The 25,004-nt window shown below is 37.1% G+C and overlaps 1 protein-coding gene across 7 annotated transcripts in view; it reads right to left on the reverse strand.

Annotated features, from left to right (window-relative positions):
* TANK (TRAF family member associated NFKB activator) overlaps positions 1–25,004 on the reverse strand; it is an 87,927-nt gene that overhangs the window by 40,016 nt on the left and 22,907 nt on the right. For 5 of the 7 annotated variants that reach the window (XR_009520161.1, XM_060016693.1, XM_060016690.1 and 2 more), the window contains exon 2: positions 14,043–14,190. Coding sequence is in view for 6 of the 7 variants with exons in the window: in XM_060016688.1 (XP_059872671.1) it covers positions 14,043–14,190 (148 nt within the window). In the remaining variant the exon portion in view is untranslated. Of the gene's footprint in view, positions 1–14,042; positions 14,191–14,254; positions 14,444–18,506; positions 19,659–25,004 lie in introns of those variants that run through there. The other 2 variants (XM_060016692.1, XM_060016694.1) reach the window with 2 other exon arrangements.

Consider the following 25,004-nt stretch of genomic DNA (forward strand, 5'->3'; position numbering starts at 1 on the left):
AAGGCTCTGGGGACAAGCAGATCAAACGCAGGAAGTTTTCTGTAACTTAATCATTTATGAATATGGTAATCTGACTTTCAAATTGGCAATCAGTTTTTAAATTTTCAGATGTTTTTATTACTTTATTAAGATTCTTCTCTTGGTCAAAGAAACAATAGAGGGTACTTACGTCTTTTAAAAATATATTTGGTTTCTCCCACAGGACAGTGGCAGAAATGAGTGATAAGCAACTTGGTATAATAAAACTGATTTAATATTTAATTCCACACTGTGGAATCTTGTGATATTTGAAACTCCCTAGGCAACTTAACTAGTCAGTCACAAGATATGGCAAAGACTGCTAATTATTACCACATACGCATTCTCATTCTTTCTTTTAGTAATATAGACTTTTTTTGTGTGGCTTCTCCCGTTGCAGAGCACAGGCTACAGACGCACAGGCTCAGCAGCCATGGCTCATGGGCCCAGCCGCTCTGCGGTATGTGGGATCTTCCCGGACTGGGGCACGAACCTGTGTCCCCTGCATCGGCAGGCGGACTCTCAACCACTGTGCCACCAGGGAAGCCCAGTAATATAGACCTTTAAGTGGGCACATGATCATCCAGCTAGAGAATATATTTACTGGCCTTCCCCACTACTAGGTGTGACCATGTAACTAAGTTCTGGCTAACGGGGTATGAACAGAAGTGACCTGTCCAAATTCTGGACTACATCATTAAAAGGAAGTTGTTTGCTCTTCCCCACTTCTCTCTCTTCTTACTGGCAGGGAAATGATAACAAGTAGAGCAGCCACTGTGACTCCAGAGAGGGAAACTGTAATTTAGGGGTGAATGAGCTGCCTAACTAGCCCTGGCTACTCACTTCTGGACTGTTACATGGGAGAGAAATAAACTTCTACCTTATTTAAGCATGGTATTTCCTGATCTCTTTGTAACAATAGCTTATTCTATCTGCACAAAATTCAGAGGCCAAGCCAACTCTATCACTGCCCTATATAATAATCTCTTCTCTTATCCTTCAAGCACATTAAAAGTTGTTTATGTCAGGGGCTACCGTGATTAAAATATTCCTCTACTTTGCAACAGTCAGAAGACCTTTTAGTCTGGGTATACCTAAGTGCTTATACAAAGCAAGAAACAGAATAAGCCATATTAGACTGTGAATCCTTTAAAAGGTACATTTTATGTTTTATGTATCTTTGAATCCCTAGCATTTATTATGTTCCTGGAACATCATAAATTATTTGTAGGATGAATAAAAGAAATATGAATGGCAAACTTTATACTCTAGGCTCTCTTAGTAAGAGATGTATAAATCACAAAGTAAGGATTTATCCAAGGATAGGGAAGATTATATTTGGTTATTTATAGCAATGGGAAGAAAACGGTTTGAAAACCTGGAATGGGCTGTGATTTAACTAGGTTAGTATAATGAATATGGACTTTTGAGTCAGATAAACTGTTTCAGTATAGATTCTGCCACTTATGTTAAAAAATTAACTTATTTCTGAGAGTGTCAGTTTCTTCATTTGAAAACGGGGCTAACAATGCCAACTTTGTAGGGCTGGGAGTATTTACATATAAAGTATGTGACTCTTGTAAAATATATTCATTCATAAAAAGTTAATTCTCCTTTCTGCTTTCTGAAGAAATATGAATTTAAGGATTGAAGGAGGGAAAAGGATAAAATTGGTTCAGTATTTTCTGGGATTACCTGCCATTTTAATATGCTCTAGAATAAAGGCTAAACTGTAAGGAAGAGCTAAAAATAGTCATGTTTTCTTACAGACTAGAGGTTCTAAGACAAACAATTTAATGTCATGGTGGTAGGAGTGCCTAGATGTAACAATGGAAAATTTGGTATAGAGAAGAACACCTCTTAGGGGCCAGGGAAAGTAAATATACTTGACGATCAATAGTAGGATATTAGTAGCCGTATGAAGGATCATCCTTTGAAATTTAACTGAGGTAACTTAGGATAAATAAAAGGCAGTATTATTCCACACAGTACCTTATAAAACTCATTACTCTATTAATATGGTATAGGTGGGAAAAAAATAGTGGATATATAAGTTCAGGTCTGACATTCAGTTTAATGTGCCTTCCAAGTGACAATAAGATATATGAGTCTAGGGCTTCCCTGGTGGTGCAGTGGTTGAGGGTCCGCCTGCCGATGCGGGGGACGCGGGTTCGTGCCCCGGTCCGGGAGGATCCCACATGCCGCGGAGCGGTTGGGCCCGTGAGCCATGGCCGCTGAGCCTGCGCGTCCGGAGCCTGTGCTCCGCAACGGGAGAGGCCACAACGGTGAGAGGCCCGCGTACCACAAAAAAAAAAAAAAAAAAAAAGATATATGAGTCTAGAGCTCAGAGAGTAAATCTGGAGTAGGGAGATAAATTTAAGAGTAACTGTCATAGGTATTTGAAGCCATAGGAGAAGATGAAATAGCTCATACAAGAATATAAAGTAAGATGCAAAGAAGGCCTTGAATAAGTCTAATGTTTAGTGACCTGGTAGTAGAGAATAAACCTACAGAGAAGAATGAGGAAATGCAACCCAAAAAGGAATGAGAAAAATCAAATATGGTATCTGAAATGTTAAAGAAAAATAGTGCTTTAAGTAAGAGGTAGTACAAGAGAGATGATCAGTTATTAGATGGAATGAGGTAGTTCTGTATGTGTGAACTTGAAAGACTATGGATGATTTTAGGCAAAGAAGTCATACACATGAAATCTGTGGTCAAGCAATTTTTTTTTTCAAATCATAGTTCTACTACTTATTAGTGATGTGGTTGTGGGCAAGTTTTTTCACCCTTTTTGTACTTCAGTTTCCTCATATGAAAGATAATTCTTCCTCATAAGAGCTGTAAAATGATTAAATCAGACGACTGTGAAGCACTTTGGCAAACGTAAGCCTCAATAAATCTTAGTGATGATGATGGTGAAGATAAAGATATTTAAAAAAATTTAAAACCTTTTTCAAATTAGCATAACTCCATTTTTGAAAAAACATGATTCACATATTTTGGAAGGATATACATATATTACTAACAATGATTACCTCTGGGAAGTGAGGGAGAGGACCATCACTTTATATTCTGTGTATCTTGGATTATTTGCATTTTTTTCAATAAGCATGTGCTGCTTTTGTAATTTTGGCCAATAGTATTTTAAAAAAATCACTTACCTGCCTTATTTGTCTTTGTCTCCTTTATTGATTTGGAATGCTCAGATGTCTTTGCTTGACAGAATGTTCTTAAATGGATGTAGCACACTGACTTTTCAAAGAGGAGCTTCTGAGTCTTAAACTGCAGTGAACTAGAAGAAATGCTGTGAGAAGAACTGACTTGGAGTATGGACAGCTAAGTGGTAAAAGGCAGGCGAGTCTGTACAAACTGATGAATGACAGGTGAACAGCAATAAAACATAGATAGCAGGAGAATCTAGGCTACACTGATTTTTGTTTTTTGGTAATAGATTTTTTGAAAGTTGTGGTAAAATATATGTAACATAAAATTTGCTATTTTAACCATTTTTAAGTGTACAGTTCTGTGGCATTAAGTACACTTACATTGTTGTGCAACCATCACCACCATCCACCTCCAGAACTTTTTCATCTTCCCCAACTGAAAATCTGTCCTTTGAAACACTAATTCCCCACTCCTTTCCCCCAGCCTCTAGGAACCACCCTACTACTTTCTGTCTCTCTGAATCCAACTAGTCTATCCATTGTATGTATACACCACATTTTGTTTATCTATTCATCCATTGAGGGGCACTTGGGTTGTTTCCACCTTTTGGCCACTAAATAAGGCTGCTATGAACAAGGGCATACAAATATCTCTTTGAATCCCTGCTTTCAGTTCATTTGGGTATGTACCCAGAAGTGGAATTGCTAGATTATATGGTAATCCTATGTTTTGTTTTGAAGAAACATCATTTATTTTCCACAGTGGATACACTATTTTACATTCCCATCAGCAATGTACAAGAGTTCTAATTTCCCCACATCCTCACCAACACTGATTTTTTTTTTTTTTTTTTTTTTTTTTGCGGTATGCGGGCCTCTCACTGTTGTGGCCTCTCCCGTTGCGGAGCACAGGTTCCGGACACACAGGCCCAGCGGCCATGACTCACGGGCCCAGCCGCTCCGCGGCACGCGGGATCCTCCCGGACCGGGGCACAAACCCGTGTCCCCTGCATCGGCAGGCGGACTCTCAACCACTGCGCCACCAGGGAAGCCCCTTAATTTAATTTTCTGTAATAGCCATCCCAATGGGTACAAAGTGGTGTCTTACTGTGGTTTTAACTTGCATTTCCCTAATGATGTCGAGCATCTTTTCATGTGCTTATTGGTCATTTGTGTAACTTCTTTGGAGAATGTCTATTCAAGTCCTTTCCCTATTTTTTTATCAAGTTGTTTTTTGTTGTTGAGAGTAGGAGCTCTTTATATATTCTAAATATCAATCCTTTATCAGATAAATGATTTGCAATTATCTTCGCTCATTCCTTGGGTTGCCTTTCACTCTGTTGATAGCGTCCTTTGATGCACAAAAGTTTTAATTTTGATAAGTCCAACTTACCTAATTTTTCTTTTGTTGTCTGTGTTTTTGGTGTCATATCTAAGAAGTCATTGCCAAACCCAATGTCATGAAGCTCTCCCTCTATGATTTCTTCTAAGAGTTTTATAGTAGCTCTCGCATTTAGGTCTTTGATCAGGTTTAAGTTAATCTGTATATGGTGAAAGGTAAGGGTCCAACCCAAGAACACAGACTTTCCCCCATATGTTTCTTCTTTTAATTTTTTTTTCTTCTGGCTGCTCTGTGCAGCTTGCAGGATCTCAGTTCCCCGACCAGGGATTGAACTGGGCCACGGCAGTGAAAGCCTGGAATCCTAACCACTAAGCCACCAGGGAACTCCCTATTCTTTTAATTTCTTTCAGCAACATTTTGTAGTTTTCAGTGTGTAAGTCTGTCGCCTACTTGGTTAAATTTATTGTTAAGTATATTATTCATTTTGATACTATTGTAAATTGAATTTTCTTAATTTCCTTTTCAGTTTGTTTAATGTTAATGATTTCTGAGTGTTGACTTTGTACCCTACAACTTTGCTGAATTTGTTTATTAGTTCTAATAGTTTATTTGATGGAATCTTTCGGGTTTTCTACACACAGGATCAAGTAATCTGGAAACAAATGGAAATAATTTTTCTTCTCCCTTTCCAATTTGGATATTGCTTTTCTTGCCTAATTACTTTGGGTAGGACTTACAGTGCTATGTTGAATAGAAGTAGTGAAAGTGGACATCCTTGTCTTGTTCCTGATCTCAGAGAAAAAGCTTTCAGTCTTTTGCCATGGAGTATTATGTTAGCTGTGGGTTTTTCGTATATGGCCTTTATTATGTTGCAATAATTTCCTTCTAGTCCTAGTTTGTTGAGCGCTTTTATTAAAAAAAAAGGTGTTATTTTATCAACTCTTCTGCATCAATTGAGATGATCCTGTGGTTTTTGTCCCCCTCTTCATTCTGTTAAAGTGGTGTATTACCCTGACTGATTTTTTTTTTTTTTTTTTTTGCGGCACGCGGGCCTCTCACTGCTGTGGCCTCTCCCGTTGTGGAGCACAGGCTCTGGACGTACAGGCTCAGCAGCCATGGCTCACGGGCCCAGCCACTCCACAGCACGTGGGATCCTCCCGGGCCGGGGCACGAACCCATGTCCCCTGCATCGGCAGGAGGACTCTCAACCACTGTGCCACCAGGGAAGCCCACATTGACTAATTTTGATTACACTGATTGACTTGACCATCCTTGCACTGCAGGAATAAATCGCACTTGGTCAAAGTGTATAATCCTTTTAAAATGCTGTTGAATTTCGTTTGCTAGTATTTTGTTGAGGATTTTTGTATTAATATTCATAAGACATATCAGCCTGTAGTTTTCTTGTAGTGCCTTTGTCTGGCTTTGGGATTAGGGTTGCTGGCTTCATAGAACTGAGTTAGGAAAGTGTTCCATCTTGATCAATATTTTGGAAGAGTGTGGGAAGGACTGGTGTTAATTCTTCTTTGAATGTTTGGTAGAAATCACCAGGGAAGACATTAAGTTCTGGGCTTTCTTTGTTGTAAATTTTTGGTTACTGTTTCAACCTCTTTACTAGATATAGGTCTATTCAGATTTTCTATTTCTCCATGTTCCAGTCTTGGTAGGTTGTGTGTTTCTAGGAATTTGTCGATGTTATCTAGGTTATCCAATTTGGTAGTATTGTCCCCTCTTTCATTTCTGATTTTAGTTATTTGAGTCTTCTTTTTCTTAATCAATTTGGCTAAAGATTTGTCAAGTTTGTTGATCTTTTAGAAGAACCAATTCTTGGTTTCATTGGCTTTATTAGTTTCTAGTCTCTATTTTGTTTATCATTGCTCTAATCTTCACTATTTCCTTCTTTCTGGTAGCTCTGGGTTTATTTTGTTCTTTTTTTAATTTCTTAAGGTGTAAAGTTAGGTTACCGATTTGTGATCTTTCTTCACCCTTTCAGCACGCTTTCACTGCATCCCATAAGTTTTGGTATGTTGTGCTTTCATTTTCATTTGTCTCCAAGATATTTTCTAATTTCCCTTATGATTTTTTTTCTGACCCATTGGTTATTTAAGAGTGTGTTATTTAATTTCCACATACTTGTGAATTTCTTAGTTTTCCTTCTGCCATTGATTTCTAGTTTCATTCCACTGTGATTAGAAAAGACACTTTGTATGATTTCAATCTTTTTAAATTTATGGTGCCTTTTTAATGGCTTAAAATATGGTCTTAGAGAATGTTTCATGTAAACTTGAAAAACATGTGAATTCTGCTACTGCTGGGTGGACTATTCTGTATATGTCTGCTATTTCCAATTGGTCCATGATGTTGCTCAAGTCTTCTATTTCCTTATTGATCATCTTTGTCTGGTTGTTCTATCCATTAATGGAAGTGTTGAAAGTGAGATATTGAAGCTGCCTACTGTTACTGTAGAGTCATCTATTTCTTCCCTTAAATACCATAAATGTTTGCTTCGTATATTTTTGAGTTTTGATGTTCAGTGCATATATGTTTATAACTGTCATATCTTCTTGATACCGTCCTTTTATCACTATGTAATGTCCCTCCTTTTTTTTGTAACAATTTTTGACATAAAGTCTACTTTGTCTGATATTAGTATAGCCACACTTGCTCTCTTTCGGTTACTATTTGCACGGAGTCTTTTCCCATCCTTTCATTTTCAATCTATGCATGTTTTAAAATCTAAAGTGAGTCTTATAGACAGCACATAGTGGAATCCAGTTTTTTTATCCATTATGCTAATCAATGTCTTTTGAGTAGGGTGGGACCATTTATACTTAAAGTAATTACCCATAGGGAAGTACTTACTTTTGTCATTTTGTTCTTTATTTTTTGTATGTCTTATAGCATTTTGTTCCTCATTTATTCTGCTACTGCCTTCCTCTGTATTTAGTTGGTTTTTTGTAGTGACACACTTTGATTCTCTTCTCCTTTCCTTTTGTGAATATTTTATATTTTCTTTGTGGTTATCACTGAGATTACATATAATATCCTGAAGTTATGACAATCTATCTCAAATCGACAACAACTTAACTTCAGCTGCATACAAAAACCTTATGCCTTTATAGCTCTGCCCCCCACTTTGCTATTGATGTCACAAATTTTACCTTTATATACTGTGTACCCATTAATATAGACTTAAAATTATTTTTTATACATTTGTCTTTTAAATCCTGTAGAAAATAAAAATCAGAGTTACAAACCAAAATTATAATAATACTGATTTTTATATTTGTCTATGTATTTACCTTTCCCAGAGGACTTTATATTTTTACTTGGCTTCAAGTTACTCTCTAGCACTCTTTCACTTCAACTTGGACATTCCTTAGCAGTTCTTGTAAGTCAGGTCTAGGGGTAATGAACTCCTTCCACTTTTGTGTGTCTGGGAATATTTTAATTTCTCCCTCATTTCTGAAGGACAGTTTTGCCAGATATAAAATTCTTGGTTAACAGTTTTTTTTCTTCAATACTTTAAATACATCATCCCATTGTCTTCTGGTCTGCAAGGTTTTTGCTGAGAAATCCACTGACAGCCTAATTGGGGCTCCCTTGTACATGATGAGTCACTTTCCTCCTGCTGCTTTCCAGATTCTACCTTTGTGTTTCAACAGTTTGATTATAATTTGTCTTGATGTACGACTCTTGGATTTATCCTACATGAAGTGTGTTGAGCTTCCTGGATTTGTATATCCATGTTATTCCTCAAACTTGAGAAGTTTTATTATTTATTCAAATAATCTATTTCTTCAAAAGAATTTCTCTCTTCTCCTTCTCCCTTGATGCATATATTGCTGCACTTGATAGTGTCCTATAAGTCCCTTAGGTTCTGTTAACTTTTCTTTCATTTTTCTTTTTGTACCTCAGGCTCCATTTTTTCAAATGACCTGTCTTTAAGTTCACTGATTATGTATTCTGCCTGTTCAAGTGTATTCTTGAACCCCTCTAATAAAATTTTTATTTTGTTCATATTATTGCTTTCCCGATTTCCTTTAGTTCTTTGAGTCTGGCTTCATTTAGCTCTTTGAGCATATTTACAACAGTTATTTTAAAGTCTTTGTCTATTAAGTCTGATGCATGTTTTCTTCAGGAGCTGTTTCTGGAAATTTATTTTGTTCTTTTGAAAGGGCCATGTTACTTCCCTGGTGGTCCAGTGGTTAAGAATGTGCATTTCAGCAAGCCTGGCATCTCACATTAAAATGGGAATAATTATGTTGTCTCTTGAGGATACAGATGCCTCTGTAACCCCCTCATATGAAGCTGTCTAGTGTCATATCAAACCACAGGGGTTGGGTGATGGAGTTAGATGTGGGAGAACAAAAAGATAAGTATGATCTTGCTTCATTACTGCCACTTCTGGGCCATTACTCATTTAAACTTAAGCAAAAGACCATTCACAAGGCATTCAATTATACCAGTCTCTCCTCAAAACAGTTATCTTCCAAGATACTAGTCATTTCCTCACATTCAAGAATTTTTGCTCTTCCTTTCACAACAGTCTCTCTAAATGCTCCTAAAACTACCACCATTCTAGAAGAATTGCTCTAGTCTTAGAGTTTCTTGAATTCCTCAATCTCATTCCAGCTACCCACTTTTATGACTCATTATGAAGACAGAAGATCCTAAACATCAATATTTACTCATTGACAATAACCTATCCTTTGAACTCTCACATTCTTCTACTCCCTCTATATCTGTTCTCTCACTTCATGAACACTTCAGCCATAAACCCTCTTTTTGTTCTTAGTCTGTGAGATTCCTCCTAGATTAGCTTCTTTCTGATTTTAGCTTATATCGCAAAGCACATAATTTCAATTGCTTTAGTATGCACTTTCTGGCCACCTAACCAGAAATTCTTCTACTCTTAACTCTACAATCTCTTAATCCTGGATTTGGCCACCCACTTGTTCTACTTCTATATCAAGAAACTTGATGAAAAAATAACCAGCAAACATGGATTGACACCACCAAAAATTCATGGTGAAGGCTGGATGCAAAATTTTTCTTCTTTCTTTTCTTAACTGAAGCTTTCAAGTCTTTATTACCACTTTCAGAATATTCTAAAATCATTTCACTCAGTAGATGACCTTATCTTGTATTTCACAGGAAAAAAGTGGACTCTCATATGATAACCCTACTATTTTTTATTTGATTTTTTTAAATTGAATGAATTTGACATGTAACATTTTGTAAGTTTAAGGTGTACAGTGTGTTACTTTGATACATTTATATATTGTAATAGGATTGTTGTAGTCATATTTATCACATTAAATAATTATAGTACAATATTATTATCTATATTTGTCATACCGTACATTGGATCTCTAGCTTTACTACTTGTTACAAATTTAAACACCGTCAGTCTTATCTGCCCCCCTCCAATTCCTTAGTAACCACCATTTTACTCTCTGTTTTTTACAGGTTTGACTTTTTTTGGATTCCAGATATAAGTGATTCATGATAACCCTTTTAACTTCCTGCCACCTCCACCCCTTATCTGCAAACTTATTTTCACTTGCAGCTATTTCTCTCTCTTGTTCCCTCCAATTCTTAGAGGAATGGGTGTTTCTCCTCTGTTCGTAGTAAATTCCTTAACCTATTTCTGAATCTCCAGCAACCAACTGGTTTTCCTTATTTTCTCCCTCTTACCCTCCTGTCCTTCATATATTCCTTCACCCCATACATATAACTCAGAAATGTTATAAACATTCAAGGCTATGATGAAATCTGTTGTTCTACAACCTATATCTAGAAACTCCAATTCAGAACTCTACCTAGGCTTTTAGGTCCATATTTGCAACCATCCATTGGACATTTTCACCTGCATGTCCCATAGGTAACCAAACCTAACAACTAAAACCTAATTATACATCTTATTTCCCAACCCCTTAAATCTGAACCTTCTTCTCCATTCTTGGTTTCAGTTCATCAGCACCACTATTAATCCAGTCTTCTCTTCCAGATACATGGGTATCATCTTAGAATCTATGCCATCACCCTCAGAAGTGGCCTACATTCATATGCCACCTGCTTTTCATTCTATCTCCTAAATAAATCTTAGATTTATTCCCAAATTTATTCCCAATGCTTAATTTAAGTCCTCATTTTGATCGCTTGAAATGATTGCATTCATTCTTTCTTTTGTAAATTGAAGCATATGTACATATGTATTTAATATACGTATATTAATAGAAATATATATATATATATATTAAAATGCAACTTGATTTGCCACTTATTTTTATATTCCTGGATCTTAGACCATTGCTTAGCATCAATGTATGTTTGTTGAGTGAATTCTCTATCCTATTTATCCCCTATCCCACTGTCAGGAAGACCCTTCTAAAGCATATATTAAATCCTTCAATAAATTTTGAATGAATAAGAATACGTACAAACTACATAATCATAATCATAGAGATAGGGCTCTAATCTACCTTCACAGCTTCTTTTCCTATACTGCCCTATAGTTCCTTCTGGAGCCATAGGATCACCTTATGGTACATAAAACATACCATACATTCCTCACTTCCAAGATTTTATTATATAATATTCTCTCTCTGCTTGCAGGATCCGTCTTCCCTAATTTACCCAACTCCTCCTAATCTTAGCTAAAGGGTTGGGCTTAGTAGTGGGCTTATGACCTGATCCTTCCAGACTGAGATAGATGCCTCTTCTCTGTGCTCACATATTATCCTGTACAGATCTCTACTGTAGCACTTAGTATATGCTATGGTAATAACTTGATCTTCCTTTTTTACTTATTGAAAGTTCCTTAAGGACATAAACTATATTTTATTTCAGTATTCTTAGAACCTCATTAAGGACCCAGTACACAGCAGACACTCAATAATGTTTCTTAAATAAATCAAAATATTTAGAGTTTAACATATAAGAATATATAGTATATATTTTTTCTTCCCCTGTTCTTGAGAAATGTAAAAAAATATTTCCCTTTCCCCTCTTTAAGATAATTGCTGCTGTGAGTGAAAGTTTCTTCCATGACAGATAAGAGATTAAATTACAAAAGTTTTCAATTGCTTACCACTGGCCAGTGCAGAAAGAAGAGGAGATAGAGAAATCCCTGTGTCTGCCTTAACCCAAGAATATCTCAATATTCCTTTTCCCTAATTCTGTGTTTCCTAACTTTCCTAGAGCAAGTACAGTATTGCTGAAGTTTCTTAATGAACCTAATGGGAAAATAAGAAGAATAAAAGCTGGGAGTTTTTGTTTTGTTTTTTAAAAAGTGATTATGCCTTATACATAAACTGGAAAGGAAAAGAAATCCAAACTTCATTTCAATAATTGAGAAAGGGCTTCCCTGGTGGCGCAGTGGTTGAGAGTCTGCCTGCTGATGAAGGTAACACGGGTTCTTGCCCCGGTCTGGGAAGATCCCACATGCCGCGGAGCGGCTGGGTCTGTGAGCCATGGCTGCTGAGCCTGCGCGTCCGGAGCCTGTGCTCCGCAACGGGAGAGGCCACAACAGTGAGAGGCCCGCGTACCGCAAAAAAAAAAAAAATTGAGACAGTGCCTGTCATTATCCCATCTCTGTTTCTCTTGTGCACCCCTAATGAAGACATCTAGCCCATTAAGTTTACCTATATAACTGTGAGTATTCTTTAGTAAATCAAAAGGAGAATCACAAAGAATAATGATAATTTCTGAGGAATGCAGTGAAGTATGTATAACAGCTAGTTTTATAGTAGATGTATCAAATGGAAAGGAGGAAGGGAATTGTGTAGTTCCTATATTTATGGAAGAAACTAAGAACCGCATGGCTAGCATATTTCTTAGACTTCAGAATTCCACAGGCTAGTAAATTTTTTTTTTTAATTGAGGGAACCAACATAAGATCCTCCACTTTCAACTGCCCGTGCAGGAATAATTTAACATAGCAGGCCTTAGGCTGTTTATCTTCAGAAAGGCCTATTTGCAAGGCTGGCCCTTCACAGCATCTGGGAACTTGATTTTTGAAAACGTTTAAGTGATAAGATTCTAAATGCTGTGCCAGCCTACTTAGACTGTACCATGAGATTTATGGTGAATAACTACTTTCCTTCTGAGAATCTGAAATTTTGGTTGACAGAGGGTGCCTATGTAACCAGCCCTTAAAAAAAACCCAAGCTCTTGAGTCTCAAATGGAGTTCCCCATGCCAAAACACTGCAAGTGTGTTGAGTGAATTTTTGAAGCTGGAGACGGTGCACTCTGTGTGACCTCTCACAGGAGGGAAAGAGCGTAGGAAGCCTGCACACAGATTCCTCTAGACTCCACCTGATGTCTTTTTCCATTAGTGATCTGGCTGTGTATCTTTACAATGTCTCTGTAATAAACCTTAGCTCTGAGTATGACAGTATACTAAGTCCTGTGAGTCCTTCTAGAGAATCGCAGAATGTGTGGGTGGCATTGGGGACCCCCAAAACACTAAGTAATGATATTAAACAAGCAAACAAAAAACTCTATGATCATCATTCAATGAATATATATGTTAATAAAATTTTGCTCTTTATTCTGACAGTACAGAAACATGGAAACAATATCAGAATAAAGGACAGAGTTTTAAACAGAATAAATTTAGCATTGTAAGAAGTTCATTACATTATTCTCATTTTGCTGTAGACCAGTGAAAACCTTATAATGGACAAATAACAGACATGTGCCTGGTAACTACCAGACCAAGTAATTTTTGCCTGGGTATACCTTTCTTCCAATTTACTTTCTTTTGAAACTGAAAGCACTAAACAGAAGTTTTATGTGTACAGGAGTAATTTTAAAAAGCTGAACATTCTGGTAAGTCACTAAAGATTTCACTGAAATAGTTGATTTTTAACTGTTACATTTAAAGAATGGAAGACTATTATAAATTAATAACAAATTTAGTTCCAGGATATTTTAAGATTTGTACAGTCCTCGCACCAGCCAAATAACCATGTAAAAAAAAACACAAAAAGGGCTTCCCTGGTGGCGCAGTGGTTGAGAGTCGGCCTGCCGATGCAGGGGACACGAGTTCGTGCCCTGGTCCGGGAAGATCCCACATGCCATGGAGCGGCTGGGCCCGTGTGCCATGGCTGCTGAGCCTGCGCGTCTGGAGCCTGTGCTCCACAACGGGAGAGGCCACAACAGTGAGAGGCCCGCGTATCGAAAAAAAAAACAAAAAAAACACAAAAAAATAAAACTAGCTGAGATAATAATACTTCTGACTTTCAGTTTGTCATTTTATTTAAAAATTATTTATGGAAGATAACATTCTTATCTTTCCTCAATACAATCACCTTAAAATGAATTCTTCCCACAGGTCACAATGTTTTTAAAAAAGATAACAAATAAAAATCTCAAATTTCATCCATTAATATATCACTGTGTTTTAGTTCTTCAAGGCACTTTCTAACAATATAATATTTTCCATTGCACAAGACTCAAATTCCATTTACTAGGGTAAATAACTTTCAAAACCAAAACCACATACCTTTTGCTGTAGTTCTTTTACTGCTGAATCTCTATCCATGCATGCCTGTCGAAAGGCTTCATAAGCTTTATTGAGTTGCTCGCCAATGTTTTTATCCATTCCTCTCTGTCCTGTAGCATCACTATAAATGATGGAGTAAATGACAGGTCTGGAAAATAATTGAAAAATTTAGATAGCTATTAAGTTATATAAATCTCACTTTAAAAATGTACCTCAGGGCTTCCCTGGTGGAGCAGTGGTTGAGAGTCCGCCTGCCGATGCAGGGGACACAGGTTCGTGCCCCGGTCCGGGAAGATCCCACATGCCGCAGAGCGGCTGGGCCCGTGAGCCATGGCCGCTGAGCCTGCGTGTCCAGAGCCTGTGCTCCGCAAAGGGAGAGGCCACAACAGTGAGAGGCCCGCGTACCGAAAAAAAAAAAAAAAATGTACCTCAAAGACAGTTCTATATGGTTTATCATGAACATTATAGCACCAAGTACTATCAAGTTTTATAAAGGCAAAAAAGCCTCATTTAAAATCCTGATCAGATATATTGTGAAACCTTAACTTCTACAATTTTTAAATATTTTTTACTAATGTTTAAGGAGCAATTAGGGTTCCAGTTCATAAAGATCCTACTTTGCACATGGTATTCTAGAAATGCAAGCTAAAAATGGAAAAATATAAAAGGCCATTTGTTATTACTCTTTATTACAGAAATGCACAACAGGATTAGCAATGTGAGAACGGATTTCTTTTTACTAAATGGACAGTTATTCCCACTTACAAGGTAAATGCTTGCTACACTGAAATTAGAGCAAAATTAAGTAGATAAATGTTTGTGGATGGAGTTCACACTGTTGTTATCACAGAGCAATTAAAATGTGTGAAAATGCTCTTATTTTAGCACAAAATCTAGGGAGAGCTGCCGTTGGACTCTACATTAAAAAAGAAAAATCACATCCCATCAGTCCTACCCCTATGCTCTATTAGTTTGCCAACTTTTTTGCTATTTCTGAACTACAGGTGATTTACTCAGTGGAGGTAATTTATTTTTATCATCTCAACTTGCATAACATCTCTAACGACATTCCCTGACTCTGAGCAGAGGGTCATCTAATGACTGATTCTTCCTGTCAAGCTGTAAAAACCACACCACAGAGCCTTTCTCTTAATCCTCTGAAAGCCAGAGTAGACAAAGTTCTCTATCAGTCATAGGGGATTTTGGGGGTACCAAATTATTTCACTCCCTTATGATTAGAAATCCTTCATAACCGTCTCTAACCTTTTATAACACCTTTATTTTATTGTCAGGTATACATGCTTTAAAAAACTTTCAGTATTTTACATTAAGATGTTCATATAACATAAACTCACCATTCTAAAGTATACACTTTTGTGGTTTTCAGTATATTCACAATGTTGTGTAACCATCACCAATATCTAATCACAGAACATTTTTATCACCTCAGAAAGAAAGCCTGTACCTATTAGCAGTTAGTCCCAATTCACATCTCCCCTCTATCCCCTGACAACCACTAATCTACTTTCTGACTCTATGGATTTGCCTACTTTGGACGTTTGGAGTCATAAAATACATGGCCTTTGTCTCTGGCTTTTTTCATGTAGCATAAAATTTCCAACCTTTATCCATGTTGTAGCATGTAACAGTACTTCATTGCTTTTTATGTCTGAATAATATTTCATTTTATGAATATACTACATTTTGTTTATTCATTTCTCAGTTAATGGACATTTGGGTTGTTTCCACTTTTTGGTTATTTTGAATAAAGCTACAATTTGTGTATACATATCTGTGTGAACATATGTTTTTAATCTCTTAGATATGTGCTTGGGAGCAGAATTCCTGGGTCAGATAACAATTATGTTTAACTTTTTGAGGAACTGCCACAAAAGTTCCAGACGTTTCCACAGAAGCTGTACCATTTTATATTTCCACTAGCAACGTACAAGAGTTCCAATTTCTCCACATCTTCACCAATAATTGTTGTCCATTTTAAAATTATATGCTAGGATCCTAGTGGGTATGAAGTGATACCTCATCACAGTTTTGATGTTGAGCATCTTTACAGTGCTTATTGGCCATTTGTATATCTTCTTTGGAGAAATCTCTAGTAAAGTCCTTTGCCCACTTTTCATATATACATACATATATATATAATTTGTAATATTTTCTCCCATTCTATAGATTATCTTTTCATTTCTTTGATAGTGCCCTTTGACGAAGTTTTTAGTTTGATGAAGTCCAATTTATCTATTTTTTTTTGTTCTTGTGCTTTTCATATCATATCTAAGAAACCACTGCCTAACCCAAGATTACATGGATTTTCACCTGCATTTCCTTTTAGAAATTTTATAATTTTAGCTTTTACATTTAGATCTTTGATCCATATTGAGTTAATTTGTATAATATGGTATGAGGTAGGGCTCCACATTCATTCCTCTGCATGTGGCTAGCCAGTTGTCCTGGTATCATTTGTTGAAAAGGCTTTTCTTTTCCCACTGAATGCCCTTGGCAGCCTTGTTGAAAATCAGTTTACCATAAATCACAATGCCCTTTTAAATACCTAGGTAATATTTCAATCCCATCAGCCAGTCTTTCATTTTTTTTTTTAATTTATTTATTTATTTATCCATTTTTGGCTGTGTTGGGTCTTCGTTTCTGCGTGAGGGCTTTCTCTAGTTGTGGCAAGCGGAGGCCACCCTTCATCGCGGTGCACGGGCCTCTCACTATCGTGGCCTCTCCTGCTGCGGAGCACAGGCTCCAGACGCGCAGGCTCAGCAGCTGTGGCCCACGGGCCCAGCTGCCCCGTGCCATGTGGGATCCTCCCAGACCAGGGCTCGAACCCGCGTCCCCCGCACCGGCAGGCGGACTCTCAACCACTGCGCCACCAGGGAAGCCCAGTCTTTCATTTTAAGATACTAAATACACTCCTAAGTTATTTTCTAGGCTTGATAAAAACAATTTCAAGGATTTTATTATGGGGATTACAGTGTCTTTACCTTGTGAAGCAATGAAAGAATGATATATTTTTTAGGCACTCCACTTGAAATTTGTTTTTACTGCTACTTCTGATAGATGGAAAAGATGAAATACTGTTAGGATAACATTAACATTGCCAGGATCTCTGACATACCGTAGGCACTACGGAAACATGAGTAATTAGCATGAACACAAAGCATCACTTCGAGTATTTATTTAGATATTATCATTCAAAAAATTGATTTAGGGTGGCTTAAAAAAAACACAAGATTAGAAATAAGTATATAAGCAGGAAAAGAAAAATAAGGGTAGGTAGCTAAAGGGACTATAGTATACTGTAATATGCTCATGCAGAAATTAGATGATTTAAGTAGCTAAGTGGCTAGGTTGTCTATCACTGTCTTAATAAGCTGCAGATGTCATAACAAATTGTCAATGTAAACCACACCTATATTTATCTGGGACAAGAGGCTTGAATTGGGAACCCATCTAGTTTCTTGTTTTGTTCTATCACTGGCTGACCCTGTGAGCTTAGTTCAGGGCCACCAAATCTTTTGGGACTCAAGTTTCTACCTCTTCAAAACAAAAAGAGATGTCTGGATTCAATTTCTAAGAAACTTCTTTGTTCTACGGTTCTTGAGTCTGTGAATCTAAAAATGCATGTCTGTTCCATCAAGAAGGTGCATTCTTGCTTTTAAAAATGTAAATACAGTACTAAAAACAGCTGCATCATATGCAAGTAAATCATGTGCAGCCTTCATTTCAGTTCCTTGAATTAGATCACACAAATGTCACTAGGAAGAGTTACTGAGTAAATTCCACATGGATGCATCCGATTTCCTGAAATAAGAATGTATGCTGGGGAGATATGATTCAGGTCAATACAACTAAATAAATGATGCATTTAATTCCTTTCTCACAACAAAGAAGAAAATTGGATGTTAGATCAGTGACACTGACCAGAGAAAAAGGAAACAGTCTCTGGGACGCAGTTAATTAAATTGGACAGATTTCAAATATTAACACTCTGAACTTTAAAGCCACTTGTTCCTCTATTTTTTAAAGCATTTGTTAAGTGTAAAATTAATTTCACAATTTAAGAGGCAGTCACAATTCAATTACATTTTGGTATGTCTTCTGCAAAACTTGCCAGGCTCCAGGGAAATGGTTTTATTTACAATAAACATGCTCAAACTCAAATCAAATGGCCACTCTCATCCCCTAAACCCAGGAGGTCCAAGCTAGAGCCAGCTCTGCCTTGGAAACATTCTCCTAGTTATGGCTTCACTCTTTTAAATGTATTTTAAGGAAAGCCTTCCGTGGTAATTTCTTTATTTCTGGGTTTGGTTTACTAGTTTCCTCATACCACACAAGGAAAAACTTAACTCACTGATGCCCAAGACAGTATAGCTGGGTGGGCAGAATACAAAGCATCCCACCCCCAGGGTAATCCTGGCTTCAGGATAGTCCTGTCACACCTACCTCTATTCCTCTGACAGAAGTCCCTTTTTTCCTTTGGGTTGTTCCTGTAAGATGGAAAATGGAGGGTGGCAAGTTCCTATTCTGCCTCCCAGGTCCAGCATGTGCTTGCACAGGAAGAAGTACTAAGAAAATCCCTGGGCATCAGGCTGCTTCCTCTTTCATTGATCCTTGGTTCATAACGAAACTGTTCTAGGATAGGAGAATCAGCCTGCATGAGGGCCAATAATTTTATTTTCCCTTGGTAAAATTTCCCAGCTCCAACAAAGCTGTGTCAACTACTAGGGCCAAACTTTGATTTCAATAAAATATATACCATTATGATTCAATTAAATTAGAAAAACTGAAGTAGTTGTTTGCTTAATACATGTAAGGCACTATGTGGGATGCAGCAAGGGGCTTTAGGGATAGTGCCACCTTAATGTTGTGTTCCTTTTACAAAGTTTTTCACCAGCTCTTCATTTCCTGTTACTCGTATTCCAATCTGACTGATAAGGCTCAGAGGAGTTAAATGACCTGCATACAGCTACAAAGCTATAAGCAAGTGACTGGGACTAAATCTTTGAAACTCTTAGTTCAAGGATTGTTTATTAAAGCCAGCTGCAAAGTATTCTCCTAAAATGCCATGATGGATATTTCATTCCATAAAACATTTACTGAGTGCCAACAAAAAACAAAGCCTGGGCTGGCCGCCACTGATGTAGTGAAAACAAAACAGACATGAAACCTACCCTGACGACGGCACCATTAGCTGTAACTTAAAGAATATATATGAGTACCTGGAGATATTTAAAGGCTAGAGTTTGGAAAGGAAAGTGCTCACATCAATTTACAAGGTTTAGGAAAGGCTTTGAGAGGTAGATGGCATTTGACTTGGGTTTTGAATTATGGGTAGGAATGACCTCACCCATTCCTTTTATTTGACTGTCAAATAGCAGTCATCCTTTCTAAAACAGGTTCCTGACAATTATAAAGATGTTTTTTTTGTGCTAGATAATATCCATTCTTCACTAAAACAGCCCAGGATTACACACATTTCTTATGCATTGTTCAGTTTGAATTTCCAGATCAGGACAACTCTGCAAACCTGAGACAATTCTTAAGTATAACAATTATGGTTACTTATAGAAGTGATTAATTAGGCTAGTCCTTGTCCATGATGCTTGAAAAGAAGCAAGGGTAGTAATGGAATACAGGACAAGTCCTATATCTGCTCTGGACCTCGATTTTCCTTGCTTTTAAAGTGAAGGGGTTACAAGACAATCTCCTTCAACTTTATGACTAGACAGCATTTCTAAACAAATACAGAGTATAGAAGCTTTTGCTTGGCAAATATAGTGATTTTTCCTCATAAATGATATCATAGATTTAAAAGTTACAAGCCAGTTGATATGGTAATTCATTTAAAGATAATGAGAAGTATGGAATAAAGTTATGTGGGATGTCCTAGAAGAGACATGATACTGTGAAAATATGTGATATGAAAATACATGATGTAACACTGTGAAAATTAATGACTTTCTTTATTTCATAACAATTATATAGTCCCTCCTAACACTTTACTAGGTAGAATGAAAAAAAAGTACAGGCTTTGAGTTCAGATCTCAGATTTGCAGTTTTCTAGCCATTTACTTAGCTTTTCTGAGCATTAGTTTTCTTATACATAGTTTGTAGGTTTATTGTGAAGACTGAGATCATATATGAAGCAATATCTGTTAACTGTTCCTCAATATCCATTCTCTCCTCTTCTAGTATTCCTGATTTTTAGCTGATGTGGTCATGTGACTGTGTTCTGGTCATCGGCAAGTAAGTATAACTTCCAAGACAAGCTCTCTTCTTTTTCCCTTTCCCAGTTGGATGGAATATTGTGGTTAGTCACCCGAAACACTGTGGTGAGGGCAACACTTCCAGGATGGTGGAACAAGGAGATGTGGAACAACAAGAATGACAGGTCCTTGACACTGTGGAACTGCCAGATCAGCTCTGGACATCTTATACTTTGAATTGTAATACGTGAAAGAAATAAAATATCTGTCTTATTTGTTTAAGCCAGTGTCTTTGGGGGTCTCTTAAGAGAGGAGCTGAGCTGTATCCTAACTGGTACAATATTCAAGACTGGTTCAGTGCTGAACACACAGTAGGTTCTCCTTTTTCCATGGGAAAGAGACAAACTCATAGTCTTTGCCTTATAAGCTCTAATTAGAGCTTATAATTTAGTAAGGCAGAAACACATGGAAATGATTAACCATATTAACAGATCAATTATAAATGTGTAAAAATGTATAAGCGTATCTTGATAGGTATCTGGGAAACATAGGTAGAAGCATTTGTAGGAACTGACCCAAAGGCTCACTCAAGATTTGTACATTTCATTGTATTTAAGTTTTATCTCAAAAGAAGAAGAAAAGAAAGAACTGTTAAATAAAGAGTATAAGCAGGAAAAAGGCTCAATAGAAGGAACAATTAACATGAGAGGAACTGTGGAAGGCTTCACAGAGGATCTGACGCTTATACTGGGACCTGAAATATGAGAAGGATTTCAACAAGTAGAGAATGAGAGGGGAAAGAACATTCACTCTGAAGGAGCTGAGGCTCTGAGAAATCACTAGTATAGTGCATTTAGGGACTGGTGGTGAGTATTGTATTTATGAAAGTAAGGTGTATGTACAGACAGGATGGAGAGGTCAGGGTGCTAAGACAGGTGCATAGTCAGGGCCACCATGTGTGATTGTGCTGCACTGAAAGATCCCTATAGGTACCGTTCATGTAGACCATAATTGGAAAGAGTTACACCCTAGAGTTACAGAGTGCACTAACTACATAAACTATACTACACAGCAGATTAGATACGGCCAGATTGCAGTAGACCTTGAATGTCACTCTTAAGAAATTTAGACTTTAACTTGCTAACATTAAGGAATAATGGAGGATTGTCAAGCAGGAGATGGATATGTTTTAGAAAGATTAACTGGATATCAGCAGGGAATATAAACAAATGAGGGAGACAAAGTGAAGATATCCATAAGAAGCTACTGCTGTATTCTGAGTGAAAGATGAGGGCTTAAACTAGAGTAGGGAAAATGAAAGATGAATGAATTCAAGAGACATTTTAAAGGTAGAATCAATAGGATTTGTTGGCCAACTGGATCTGTACAACAGACAAGAAGGAAGCGTTCAGGGCCCAGCAATTCTGAATTAGTTGGCCTGGGAAGGAGTCCTATAATCTATATTTTAATAAGTAAAGTAATAAGGTTATTTTGTTAAAGATAGTTCACCAGCCATATTCTTCAAAAATTAGGCAAACAGTGATGCTAGTCAGCCACAGAGAAACAGGAAGAAATACTGAGGGGGAGAGGAGAGGATATTGAATTCAATTTTGAACAAAAGTGCTAACAGAGACATAATTAACAACAGTCAGGAAAAATGTACCAATTGAGTGATAATGAAATCTAAAGGAAGAAATGATGGCTAAGTATGCCTTCCCTCCTGCTTATATTCTTAAAGTTTTTAATGTCCTCTGATACTGGTTGACAGTCAACCAGGCCAAAATCTTTTTACCAAAAAAGAAACAAACAAACCAACCCCTTACATTTTGTAAAAGAAAACAGTGGAGGGAGAAAGAAGCAATACTTGTTATTGTACCACTTTGTGTCACAAGATGCACACTTTTTTTCTCCCAAATATAAACCAAAAAAGAGGATAGGCCCACTGGACAACGTCAGAAGGAAAACTAGGATATGCATAAAATAGTAAGGCATTTTAGTATAAGTCTGTTACCTTATATGAAGAGATTATTAGCCAAACAGGAATGTTATCTAACGTTCTGTTCTGTTAACATTTATACAGTGTTAAATAACAAGAAAAATAACTTTCTGGTAGAGTGAATGTGTTATTTTTCTTAAGTCTCTCTCTTCTACTCTACCAAATTTATGATAATGAAATAGTATTATTAATGATCTTTCACAAGAGTAGAACATTTGTACCTATCTTCTGGTTTTAATTTAAAAAGTGTGAAAAAATATTTTCAGTAATCTTAAAAAGGTCCCGCCAACCAGAAGAGATGACACACGTTGCACCAGATTCATAAAGGGCAAAGTTGTTTTTGAAAAAGAAGTAGTTAAAATCTCATGAGTTAACAGATTAGGGGCCCCTCCAGCATCTCTGAGTCATTTACTAAATCATAACCACTACGAAAGGAGAGAGCTCTTCTATGAAAAGAGAATGAAACTTCAGGAGACATAGGACCTTTTCACAAAAAGGTCTATTTTCTCTTAAATCGCAGTTGAAATCGCTGAACAGTCATTTAGCCTTGAGAATATTACCAATGATAAATGGGAACAGGCAAAAGCCTACATAATTATAAGCTGTACTCTGTGCTCTTAATTACCAGCACAGAACTCTACGGCTCTTCATACCGCTGCTTTTAATTTCCCTGAGGACACCTAGAGGCTGCTGGGCAAATGTTTGCAAGTCACAACTTGTCTTATTAGAAGTAACTGAGAGAACTCCAGTGAGAAAATAAATAAGGTTTCAGAGATATCCAGATCTCCATTCCTAGTCATTCCCAAGATGTTTAGGTTGTGACTTTAAATGTATAATATGATAGAAGTTTAAAACCAGATACAGTATTTTTATACCATGCAACACACTTTCTTACTCCTACTGTTGAATACTCCTGAAGACAGGACTAAAAATCCCTGGGTAGCCTGACAAACCAACTTCTCAAACCTGCCTCTGTGCCAAAATTACCCAAATCTCTACTCTTTTCAGGGCCACTCCAGTTTTCCTCAAATGTGAATATTCAGATCTAGTTAAGTCCCAGATCCCAAATGTGAATATTCAGATCTAGTTAAGTCTAGCTTGTTATGCTACCCTACTGTGGAGGAGCAAGAGTTTATTAAAAAATTTGATTCTGTTTCATTTCCTTTCGCATCTGGAAAAATTAAAAAGATGCTATAAAATAAGATTCCAAATCTTATTTTTAACTGAGACCACATCTTGTGTAAAATGTGTTAATTTCTCTCTTAATACAAGTTACAGAATCAAAATTAAAAAGCCTAGTCAACCAAAGATAGAATCAGAGTTGAAGTGCAGAAAACATGTCCAGTCTAGATATGCTTGTTGATGGGTGAGAGTAAATAAGCTGTAGCCTTTCTGTGGACCTCGGTTCCCTCATCTGTCCCAGTTTAGAATGTCTGGGGTACAGCATGCTGTAGGACATGGGTTCCCAACCTGTCAGTACATTAGAATAATCCAGGGCAGTTTCAAAAAACAGATCAGCCACCCCTGTCCAAGACTTCTTGGATCATAATTTTTTTTGGTGGAGAGGGGGCGGTGAGGGGAGGAAGAGGGAGAAGCAAGTGTGAAAGATTTAGAATCACTGCCATAGGGGATCAAGTCATAACTGGGAAAGCACTGTACTCTGTAAAACACTACACAAATATGCACCAAGGCAGGGAAATAGGCTTTCATAAAGTGTCCTTTTGTTCCACAGTGATCTGCTTTATGAACTGTTCCAAAAGAAGTGTATAGAATTGAGAAACAAAAATAGCAGTTGCTAAGGTAGATGTTCTTAAAAAAAAAAAAAAGGTATTTTGATACTTTGGCAGATGGTCCAGAGCAACAGCACTCTTGTCGATCTTGATTCCATGAAATTTCCACAGTTCATCAGTCTATGTGACAACTGTTTTCTCTATTAATGGAAGAGACACCATTAATGGCATTTGCACTGAAGTTCATGCTGAAAGAGAAATCTGATTGTGACCAGAGTTCTCCCACCAAGCAGTCCTTATAACTTGATTCTACCCCTACCAATACTCTAAATCATCTCAATTCTATTTAAATTCTCTAACTATCTACAGATAGTTTAGAAAGGGCATAGATCCCAGTGCCATGCCTTCAATCCGAATAGGCACACAGCTATGAACCAGAAGGACAATCTTAGTCTTATAATTGAATGGGAAGCTTCCCAACAGTGGTGGTGGTTCCCTATTTCCTCCTGGGAAACCTTAGGGACAGGGGTAGAGACTGACACCTGCTGAGGTAAAAACTGCTTGCTACTTTACATAAACTACCTTATTTTAATGTTCCCTTTCCAGATAAGGAAACTGAGCTTCAAAAGGTTAAATACGTTGCCTGAGTTCAACGAATGAGAAAATGGAAGACCCAGATAAATCCAGGTCTCTTTGATGTGAAAGTCCAACATCCTAGCTCTTTTCACCCTAATTTAGTTTTTATTTTATTTTTAATCAAAGCATAACACATCTACATTTTAATGAGTAAAATAACTTTATAAGGTTTAAGAAAAACAGTAGTACCTTACTCTCCTCCCTTCCCATTTCCTGCTTCACCTTGGCAACAATTTTCAGCTCTTTTGGTTGATTCCTCTTTTTTTTTTTATAAATTTATTTTTATTTTATTTTTAATTTTTGGCTGTGTCAGCTCTTCGTTGCTGCACGCGGGCTTTCTCTAGTTGCAGCGAGCAGGGGCTACTCTTCGTTG

The sequence above is a fragment of the Delphinus delphis genome, chromosome 7 (genome assembly GCF_949987515.2).
Source record: "Delphinus delphis chromosome 7, mDelDel1.2, whole genome shotgun sequence".
In the NCBI taxonomy this organism is placed as follows: domain Eukaryota; kingdom Metazoa; phylum Chordata; class Mammalia; order Artiodactyla; family Delphinidae; genus Delphinus; species Delphinus delphis.